Source organism: Mizuhopecten yessoensis, unplaced genomic scaffold (genome assembly GCF_002113885.1).
Source record: "Mizuhopecten yessoensis strain PY_sf001 unplaced genomic scaffold, ASM211388v2 scaffold10347, whole genome shotgun sequence".
Taxonomy (NCBI): domain Eukaryota; kingdom Metazoa; phylum Mollusca; class Bivalvia; order Pectinida; family Pectinidae; genus Mizuhopecten; species Mizuhopecten yessoensis.
In genome coordinates, this window is record NW_018408501.1 from 83,105 (window position 1) to 95,341 (window position 12,237).

At 38.3% G+C, this 12,237-nt stretch overlaps 1 protein-coding gene across 1 annotated transcript; it reads left to right on the forward strand.

Moving 5' to 3' along the window:
* Positions 1 to 5,427: 5,427 nt before the first annotated feature.
* Positions 5,428 to 8,143, forward strand: LOC110460279. Its single transcript, XM_021513103.1, has 2 exons — positions 5,428 to 6,556; positions 6,738 to 8,143. The coding sequence occupies exons 1-2, from the start codon at positions 5,428 to 5,430 to the stop codon at positions 8,141 to 8,143; spliced, it is 2,535 nt and encodes an 844-aa protein (XP_021368778.1).
* Positions 8,144 to 12,237: the final 4,094 nt, after the last annotated feature.

Consider the following 12,237-nt stretch of genomic DNA (forward strand, 5'->3'; position numbering starts at 1 on the left):
AATAAAGGTACTTTCTTGGATTGGAACTATAAATAAAGGTACTTCCTTCTATTGGAACTATTAATAAAGGTACTTCCCTGGATTGGAACTATAAATAAAGGTTCTTTCTTGGATTGGAACTATAAATAAAGGTACTTTCTTGGATTGGAACTATAAATAAAGGTACTTTCTTGGATCGGAACTATAAATAAAGGTACTTCCTTCTATTGGAACTATTAATAAAGGTACTTCCTTGGATTGGAACTATTAATGAAGGTACTTCCTTCCATTGGAACTATAAATAAAGGTACTTCCTTCTATCGAAACTATAAATAAAGGTACTTCCTTCTATTGGAACAATAAATAAAGGTACTTTCTTGGATTGGAACTATAAATAAAGGTACTTCCTTGGATTGGAACTATAAATAAAGGTACTTTCTTGGTTTGGAACTATAAATAAAGGTACTTCCTTCTATCGGAACTATAAATAAAGGTACTTCCTTCTATTGGAACAATAAATTAAGGTACTTTCTTGGATTGGAACCATAAATAAAGGTACTTCCTTGGATTGGAACTATAAATAAAGGTTCTTTCTTGGATTGGAACTATAAATAAAGGTACTTCCTTGGATTGGAACTATAAATAAAGGTACTTCCTTCTATTGGAACTATAAATGAAGGTACTTTCTTGAATTGGAACTATAAATAAAGGTACTTTCTTGGATTGGAGCTATAAATAAAGGTACTTCCTTCTATTCGAACTATTAATAAAGGTACTTCCTTGGATTGGAACTATTAATGAAGGTACTTCCTTCTATTGGAACTATAAATAAAAGTACTTCCATCGATTGGAACTATTTATAAAGGTACTTCCTTGGATTGGAACTATAAATAAAGGTACTTCCTTCTATTGGAACTATAAATAAAGTTACTTTCTTGGATTGGAACTATAAATAAAGGTACTTTCATGGATTGGAACTATAAATAAAGGTACTTCCTTCTATTGGAACTATAAATAAAGTTACTTTCTTGGATTGGAACTACAAATAAAGGTACTTTCATGGATTGGAACTATAAATAAAGGTACTTCCTTCTATCGGAACTATAAATAAAGGTACTTCCTTCTATTGGAACTATAAATAAAGTTACTTTCTTGGATTGGAACTATAAATAAAGGTACTTTCTTGGATTGGAACTATAAATAAAGGTACTTCCATCGATTGGAACTATTTATAAAGGTACTTCCTTGGATTGGAACTATAAGTAAAGGTACTTTCTTGGATTGGAACTATAAATAAAGGTACTTCATTCTATTGGAACTATTAATAAAGGTACTACCTTCTATTGGAGCTATCAATAATGGTACTTCCTTCTATTGGAACTATAAATAAAGATACTTCCTTATATTGAAACTATAAATAAAGGTACTTCCTTCTATTGGAACTATTAATAAAGGTACTTCCTTGGATTGGAACTATAAATAAAGATACTTTCTTGGATTGGAACTATAAATAAAGGTACTTTCTTGGATCGGAACTATAAATAAAGGTACTTCCTTGGATTGGAACGATAAATAAAGGTACTTCCTTGGATTGGAACTATTAATGAAGATACTTCCTTCTATTGGAACTATTAATAAAGGTACTTCCTTGGATTGGAACTATAAATAAAGGTTCTTTCTTGGATCGGAACTATAAATAAAGGTACTTCCTTGGATTGGAACGATAAATAAAGGTACTTCCTTGGATTGGAACTATTAATGAAGGTACTTCCTTCCATTGGAACTATAAATAAAGGTACTTCCTTCTATTGGAACTATTAATAAAGGTACTTCCTTGGATTGGAACTATAAATAAAGATACTTTCTTGGATTGGAACTATAAATAAAGGTACTTCATTCTATTGGAACTATTAATAAAGGTACTACCTTCTATTGGAGCTATCAATAATGGTACTTCCTTCTATTGGAACTATAAATAAAGATACTTCCTTATATTGAAACTATAAATAAAGGTACTTCCTTCTATTGGAACTATAAATAAAGGTACTTCCTTCTATCGGAACTATAAATAAAGGTACTTCCTTCTATTGGAACTATTAATAAAGGTACTTCCTTGGATTGGAACTATTAATGAAGGTACTTCCTTCCATTGGAACTATAAATAAAGGTACTTCCTTCTATTGGAACTATAAATAAAGGTACTTCCTTCTATTGGAACTATAAATAAAGGTACTTTCTTGGATCGGAACTATAAATAAAGGTACTTCCTTGGATTGGAACTATTAATGAAGATACTTCCTTCTATTGGAACTATTAATAAAGGTACTTCCTTGGATTGGAACTATAAATAAAGGATCTTTCTTGGATTGGAACTATAAATAAGGGCACTTTCTTGGATTGGAACTATAAATAAAGATACTTTCTTGGATTGGAACTATAAAAAAAGGTTCTTTCTTGGATTGGAACTATAAATAAAGGTACTTTCTTGGATTGGAACTATAAATAAAGGTACTTTCTTCGATTGGAACTATAAATAAAGGTACTTCCTTGGATTGGAACTATTAATAAAGGTACTTTCTTCTATTAGAACTATAAATGAAGGTACTTCTTTCGATTGTAGCTATGAATAAAGGTGAGCTATAAATAAAGGAACTATCTTCAATCGGAATAAATGTTACAATGGCGAGTTACTGAATCAACCAGGAGCATCTTGTTTACTTTTAAGCTCACATGCCCGAAGATTGTTTGTGAATGAAAATGACATTGCCTATACTTTCAAAGACATATGTCTGTCATGTGTCAATAAACAATTCACATTTTTGACTTAGGTTCCAAAACTGCTGCACCTTTTCCGATCGACTAGTTCTCATGAATGGAAATGTACATGTTCAAAGGTATAAGACGTTGATTATGATGCTGCTGATGAGGAGGATACACTCAGGATAGTAAGGCTGATGATGATTTTTATGAAAATTATAATATATTGTTGATGCTGATGATTTCAATGATGAATTGATGATGATGATGATGATTTCAATGATGAATTGATGATGACTATATAATAATTTTCATCAAAATCATCAACAGTCTCACCATCTTGAGTGCATCCTCCTCATCAGCATCATCATAATCAACATCTTTATAGGTTGCACTTTTGGGTATATTTCGTTTATTTTTGCATGGAAATACTTCAAACTTTAGTTGGAATTATCATGGAAAAAATAACAACAAACAAAACCCTTCAACACATATCCGAAACGTGTAAAGTCCTGCTTCTATTCCGCTGACAGCATCCTGTGTTAGAGTTCAACAGCATTTGCACATGAATATGGCCTTGCCCTACGTTTACTTTCAAGGTCACAGGGGTCAAATAACTGAAAAACCTTCAACCGCTTCTGAATATTGGCCAACAACTCTATGTAGCAAATTAAACAGGTGAGAGATACAGGTCCTTCTTGTTAATGAACGTGTGATGTAATTAAACGCTGATGTTGATGTTTTGAACATCCTGGAAATGAATAATTTTTCATTTTACAATATTGTACTCTTAACTTCATTTTTAACACTCTAGAAACCATCAGGAGACTTGTAGGACAATCAAAATATTTTTTCAGGAGGCAAGGGGCACAAATCCCAGCAATTCAAGGAATACAAACAGTCACTGTGGACGTGATGGTGAGTTTATTTTACTCCTAATAATTTCATTGACTCAGATGGCTTAAACATACAGGTATGAGGAGGATTTTTCTAATATCACTCACCTAGCCTTGTTAATTGACATGAGATGAGCATTTTGTTCTGTTTGATTAAGCTTAATTCCTGGTTTTTTATTTTGTGGAAAAAATAATATTTCTGTACATGTCACATTCAACTTTATATCAAATTGTACTCAGCATGATTCACATGATATTAATTGAGTAATACTAATATAGTACAGAATTGGTGATGCGAGGAAATATGGCTATGAGGGAAATATTACCACTGTGAGGGAAATATGGCTGTGAGGGAAATACTATCACTGTAAGGTAAATATGACTGAAGGAAATACTATCATTATGAGGGAAATATGACTGTGAGGGACATACTATCACTATGAGGGAACTATGACTTTAAGGGGAATACTATCACTGTTAGGGAAATATGACTGTGAGGGAAATACTATCACTGTAAGGGGAAATATGACTGTGAGGTTAATACTATCACTGAGGGTAAATGTGACTGCGAGGGAAACACTATCAATAGGAGATAAATATGACTGTGAGGTTAATACTATCGCTGTAGGGTAAATGTGACTGCGAGGGAAACACTATCAATAGGGATAAATATGACTGTGAGGTTAATACTATCACTGTAGGGGAAATGTGACTGTGAGGGAAACACTATCAATAGGAGACAAATATGACTGTGAGGGAAATACTATCACTGTAAGGGAAATATGACTGAAGAAATATTGTAAATATGGCTTTGCAAGGGACATATAACTGTGTGAAGGAAATTTGGCTGTTGGAGGAAAATATCACTATGTGTGGCGAATGTGGCTTGTAAGGTTATGTAACTTTGTGAGGGAAATAGGTTTGATTCAAATGTCCTCCAATTTGTTCAGTCAATCAATCACTGTGCTTTATGGACATTGTATCAGAAATTATGATTAAATATTTTTTGGGATATAAAAAAAAACAATACAACAAATGACTATGCTATTGTATACAATCCAATAGTGTTGATATGATTGATTTCCGTGTTGTTTTCTGTTAGACGGTGTCTCGGGCGGAATGGACCCAAGGTCTGCCAATGATGCTGTGGGAGCAGAGAACCAGGTTGACATCCATGAACTAGCCTTGTCTGTGTTTGAGTTTATTCGGGACCAGCTGGACTGCTCCCAAATGTACAACGGGAGGAACCTGGCTGACATAGACGGTCTCAACTACCGCCAGATTCAGGACATTGGACAATTGTGGAAGAACCACAGGATTAGCATTCCCTTTGAGTACTTAATCCGTACTTTCCAACGCTATAGTGTTCAGCAACTTCGGGATGATCTCAGGAAAATCCCACGCTGTGACCTACTGGATCGCCTGAAGAAGTTGGAGATTGATGGAAAATTACCAGGTAGTGCTGGACTGTTTACTGGTCTGTCCTAAAGTGAACCTTTCCTGTTTCTGACTTTTATGCATAGGGTACTATACTAGTGTGTAAATTGGACATATTTTGCTTAGGGAATGTAAACTTGGTGATGATGAGTTTGTGTTTATCCGAGTGAACCGCCCCTAGGTGTCATGATGGGTTCTGGTTCATCAGAACACTGAATCTGTCTCATGTTAGGAATCCTGAAGCAGAAATAGGCAAATATTGACAGTGTTTGACATACTATTTACTGTTTACATAAACTACTACCTCGGGTCCTTCAGGACAGGTGCCTGGGGTCAACACAATGAAAGTATTGTAAATATGGTAAAGCCTTGTTTATCTGGCACCATTAACCTGGCTGTTAATCACGCCACTGCCAATCTGGCTGTTTATCACGCCACCACCAATCTGGCTGTTTATCTCGCCACCACCAATCTGGCTGTTTATTTCACCACCACCAATCTGGCTGTTTATCTCACCACAACCAACCTGGATGTTTATCTCGCCACCACCAATCTGGCTGTTTATCTCGCCACCACCAATCTGGCTGTTTATCTCACCACCACCAATCTGGCTGTTTATCTCACCACCACCAATCTGGCTGTTTATATCGCCACCACCAATTTGGCTGTTTATCTCGCCACCACCAATCTGTCTGTTTATCTCGCCACCACCAATCTGACTGTTTATCTCACCACCACCAATCTGGCTGTTTATATTGCCACCACCAATCTGGCTGTTTATCTGGCCACCACCACTCTGGCTGTTTATCTGGCCACAGCCAATCTGGCTGTTTATCTCACCACCACCAATCTGGCTGTTAATCACGCCACCACTAATCAGGCTGTTTATCGCGCCACCACCAATCTGGCTGTTAATCACGCCACCACCAATCTGGCTGCTAATCAAACCGACGCCAATCTGGCTGTTTATCTGACCACCACCATTCTGGCTGTTTATCTCACCACCACCAATCTGGCTGTTTATATTACCACCACCAATCTGGCTGTTTATCTGGCCACCACCACTCTGGCTGTTTATCTGGCCACAGCCAATCTGGCTGTTTATCTCACCACCGCCAATCTGGCTGTTAATCACACCACCACTAATCTGGCTGTTTATCTCGCCACCACCAATCTGACTGTTTATCTCACCACCACCAATCTGGCTGTTTATATCGCCACCACCAATCTGGCTGTTTATCTCACCACAACCAATCTGGATGTTTATCTCGCCATCACCAATCTGGCTGTTTATCTCGCCACCACCAATCTGACTGTTTATTTCACCACCACCAATCTGGCTGTTTATCTCACCACAACCAATCTGGATGTTTATCTCGCCATCACCAATCTGGCTGTTTATCTCTCCACCACCAATCTGGCTGTTTATCTGTCCACCGCCAATCTGGCTGTTTATCTCACCACCACCAATCTGGCTGTTACTGGCTGTTAATCACACCACCACCACTAATCTGGCTGCTAATCAAACCGACGCCAATCTGGCTGTTTATCTGACCACCACCATTCTGGCTGTTTATCTCACCACCACCAATCTGGCTGTTTATATTACCACCACCAATCTGGCTGTTTATCTGGCCACCACCACTCTGGCTGTTTATCTGGCCACAGCCAATCTGGCTGTTTATCTCACCACCACCAATCTGGCTGTTTACCTCACCACCACCAATCTGGCTGTTTATCTCACCACAACCAATCTGGATGTTTATCTCGCCATCACCAATCTGGCTGTTTATCTCTCCACCACCAATCTGGCTGTTTATCTCACCACCGCCAATCTGGATGTTTATCTCACCACCACCAATCTGGCTGTTTACCTCACCACCACCAATCTGGCTGTTTATCTCACCACCCCCAATCTGGCTGTTAATCACACCACCTCCCCTAATCTGGCTGTTAATCATGCCACCACTAATCAAGCTGTTTATCTCGCCACCACCAATCTGACTGTTTATCTCCCCACCACCAATCTGGCTGTTTATCTCACCACAACCAACCTGGATGTTTATCTCGCCACCACCAATCTGGCTGTTTATCTCGCCACCGCCAATCTGGATGTTTATCTCGCCACCACCAATCTGGCTGTTTATATTGCCACCACCAATCTGGCTGTTAATCTGGCCACCACCAATCTGGCTGTTTATCTGGCCACCGCCAATCTGGATGTTTATCTCACCACCACTAATCTGTTTGTTCATCTCACCACCACCAATCTGGCTGTTTATCTCACCACAACCAATCTGGATGTTTATCTCGCCATCACCAATCTGGCTGTTTATCTCGCCACCACCAATCTGGCTGTTAATCACACCACCACCACTAATCTGGCTGCTAATCAAACCGACGCCAATCTGGCTGTTTATCTGACCACCACCATTCTGGCTGTTTATCTCACCACCACCAATCTGGCTGTTAATCACACCACCACCAATAATCTGGCTGTTAATCACGCCACCACCAATCTGGCTGCTAATCAAACCGACGCCAATCTGGCTGTTTATCTCACCACCACCATTCTGGCTGTTTATCTCACCACCACCAATCTGGCTGGTTATCTCACCACCACCATTCTGGCTGATTATCTCACCACCACCAATCTGGCTGGTTATCTCACCACCACCATTCTGGCTGATTATCTCACCACCACCAATCTGGCTGTTTATATCGCCACCACCAATCTGGCTGTTTATATCGCCACCACCAATCTGGCTGTTAATAAAACCAACGCCAATCTGGCTGTTTATCTCACCCCCACCACTAATCTGCCTGTTAACCACCCCACCACCAATCTGGCTGCTAATCAAACCGCCGCCAATCTGGCTGTTTATCTCACCACAACCACTAATCTGGCTGTTAACCACGCCACCACCAATCTGGCTGTTAATCACGCCACCACCAATCTGGCTGTTAATCACGCCACCACCAATCTGGCTGCTAATCAAACCGACGCCAATCTGGCTGTTTATCTCACCACCACCACTAATCTGGCTGTTAACCACTACTCATCTGACTGTTAATCACGCCACCATTAATCCAGCCATTACCTATCCCGCTGTCCCAATATCCGATCTCATAGATTTCATGACAGATTTGGTGTTGTTTTTTAAATCCGAAAATCCAACCATCATACAATCAAGCCACTTTTGCTGGGAACATATATAGTTGACAGGATTATACATTTCATAACTTGAAACATGTACAATTTTTAAAGTATTATTAAAGAGGAGCTACAAGTCATATGGCATATCCACTTGCATATACACCCATCAGAAGTCTACCATTGTTTTGCATGCTGTGTACAGAAATTACGTACATTTTGTGTTATATTCATTTTTGCATTTATTGATCATTAATTCAATATTGATTAAGTACCTACAGTATTTATAAACACATTTTTTTTTAAAGTACATTATGATTGAAATAAAAAGCTGAAAATAGTGAAATATTCTTCTCGTTTGTTTTAATTCGGGATGCACACACAGTTTCGTTAAATAAATTTACTTTTCAATCAGATGGAACTTGTACATGTAGCTTATATATATAATTAGATTTTGTGGATGCCCATCCCACCTTGCTGTCAGTGGAAGGGCAAAGTTTAATATGTAAAAAAACAAACAAATCAGATATAGAATTTTGCACCCATATATCCACCTTTGGACGTGAGACCTTTATTTATACCTTAACTCATTCATCCCAGACATTTTGTAATGAACTATTCCAACCTTTGAATTGGAATAATTCAAGTATCTTTAAGGGTGAATGTGTTAATCACAGGAGTCTGACGTTTAATCATTATAACTATAACTGTTTATAAAAATAACCCTTATATTATAATTTTGTATAGTATATATATATGGGGTATATTTCATACAAACAGGTTTTATAGTTATATTGATTCAAACAAGGACCAACAATAAGCGACATCTGTATGCAATAAGTTCCCCGGTATGCATTGATAGCTTTCGGATCAAAGCTTGCACTTTTCCTGTAAACTTGGGACGTATGTCGGAAATGCTTGATTGATGTGTCCCACTGAACTACAATTGGAAAACTACGAAGCTTGACCGAGATTTCCGGCATTCTTCGGCAGATTTTCGCAGATTGCCGGAAATTTCGATTGAGCCGGAAATAACCCGAGCTATTTATTACATGTAGCTGGTTGTCCCAACTGCACGGAGAAATTAAGGGACATACATATATTAATTAAAGATCGCAAAAAGAAAGATGAACATACGAGTTTATTAGCTGAAGGTCGAAGTGAACGTTTCTTTTCACTTTTGGTTTTGTGGTTGCTGTCCGTCATTTTAAAGATAGCAGTCTTATTTTAATGGTCCATTCATTAACATTCAAAATTAAAACCACGCCCCCGAATGGGTCTTTCACATCAATCAAGTGGCATGGTGAATCTGATTGCAATCTTGAGCATGCGCATACATACCTTTCTGATGGAACAGACGACAGACATTTTGAAAAGTTTGGAACAGTTGAAATTTGAACGAAGAAAAACGACAGTTTGAAGTCATAGAGGAGGAACAAGGTAAAACACAAAAGGAGAGTCTCTGCTTATGGTTCCTTCAAACTGTTGGGTTATTTTTCAAAATAATTTCATTGATAGAAATTTACAGACTGGGATATTTCAGAACAGTTTTGAGTGAGTTTTTTTTCAAACGTGAATTAACGCTTCAGTAAAAGCGGTTTAGATAAGGGAAAAATATGACCATTAATGTAAGGGAAACATGACCAAAGAGAAGTTTGAAACATTCTGCGCGCGTGTATACATTTTAACTCTTATCTGTTTCCCGTCAATATCAAACATGTCCGATAACATTGGGTCTGTGCTCCCATGACTCCAATTATGGTCGTCTGCTACAATAGGGATGCGCGTCTTGTGATCAGACTGTACTGGAACAGTTCCACTCGGTCCAAACACGTGTACTGTTTTATTCCGAGTTCCGCTCCGCTATTCGCTTCATCAGTACTGTGAATTGGCCACAGCTTTACGTAATACGTTTGAAATCAACATAGCGCAAATTGACAAAAAGGTGGTATATTTCATTTAATCCTTTGAGTGCCAAGTCAATAAATATTTTTGTCAGTAAACCTTGTGTAAGTTGTTTTTATTTTTTAAATGCTAACTTTTATTTTACAACTGTTTCCGTACGGTTTCACAAGAGTTGTATCCCGTCAATATCCTACATGTCCGATAACATTGGTCTGCACTCCAATGATGATCGTCGGCTACAAGAGGGATGCGCGTCTTGTGACCAGACTGTGCTGGAACAGTTCCACTCCCGACATGCCTACTGTATTAGCCGAGTTCCGCTCCCTTAATCGCCTAATTGGTGACAGTACGCGCTAACGATATCAGTACTGTGAAAGGACATTGCCCGCCATCTGTTTGAAATCAACATTATGTAATGGACACGTAGAAATATATTTCATTTTATCCTTGGGGTGTCAAATCAATAAATATTTGCTTCTGTCAATATTGTGTAATTTTTTTTTATAAAAATTGATTTGTTGTTGAATGTAAACTCTACGAATCCTAACTGTTTCCGTACAGTTTCACAAGACTTGTATTCCGTCAATATCCAACATGTCCGAACATTGGGTCTCCACTCCAATGGTGGTCGTCTGCTCCAATGGGGATGCGCGTCTTGTTTGTGATCAGACTGTACTGGAACGGTTCCACTCCCGACATGTTTATTGTCTTGTCTAATTTTGCACTCACTTTTCGCTCCATTGACTAAAGCAGCGCTCCAAACAACAGCGCTGTGAAACCAATCGGAAACCGTCGGCACTTTTCGTAAACGAGAAACCATTCCCATTGCTGTAAAACGGCAATGTCTTCATGCAATTCGTTTGAATCAACTAAGTGTAAATTGACGTGAGGAAAATATTTCATTTTATCATTTGGGTATCAAATCAATGAATTTAGATCAGTAAATGCCGTGTTCATTGTTCTTAAATGTAAACTCTTTTAACTGTTTCCGTACGGTTTCACAAGACTTTATCACGTCGATATCCAACATGTCCGAACATTGGGTCGCCACTCCAATGGTGGCCGTCTGCTACAATAGGGATGCGCGTCTTGTGATCAGACTGTACTGGAATGGTTCCACTCCCGACATGTTAACCTGTCTTGTTCCGACTTCCGATCACTATTCGCTTCATTGATGACAGCAGCGTCAACGACATCAGTAATCTGAAACGACCGCAGCTTCACGCACTCCGTTTGAAATCAACATTGTGTAATTTGACACGTAGAAATATATATTTTATGTCTGGGTATCAATTCAATAAAGATTTGCTTCAGTAAGTCTTATGTTTATTGTTGTTGAACTCCAGGAACCCTATCTGTTTCCGCACGGTTTCACAAGACTTGTATCCCGCCAATATCCAGCATGTCTGATAACATGGGGTTTGACGATGGACGTCTGCTACAATAGGGATGCGCGTCTTGTGAGCAGTCTGTACTGGAACAGTTCCGGTTTTTATACGTGTCTACGTCAAGTAAATGAAAATTGGGAGACAACAGCAGTGCTGAGGCGGTCGACAAAGGTAAGTGGTCGTTTAGATCATTTATTACTGCAGTACATATTCGACGACTGATTTATTAAGGATCCTTGTACAACTGCACGAAACTTTAACTATGCATTGGAAAAAAAATCAGCAGGACTATAGCTTTTATAAATCATTTTGAAAAGAAAATTATACCTTGTGGGACTTAAATGAAACATAATACACTTGTAATAAAGAAGAAATAAATAATATAACAAATAATATGTTTTGAATGTAAAAAAGTCAGCGGGGATAGATTTCAAGGACACATTTCTTGATTCGTATCACCTATCGTTTCCATTTGAAACCAACATTTGAAGCCAATGAATATCGGAGATAAATTTGTCAATGTTCTACAGGTGTCAAATTTTTATTATGTTCTGTGTTGGGTATTTTTTATGTGTTTGAATATAGTCTGCCAAAACTGGCCAGGCTGTATAATAAACCTTACGGAATTTGAAACCTGCAGATATGATCTTTATTATATAACTTAAGGATGTCGTGGGTTTTAAAAAGGGAGTGCAGATCAGGGGCGCGGATTTAGGGGGGG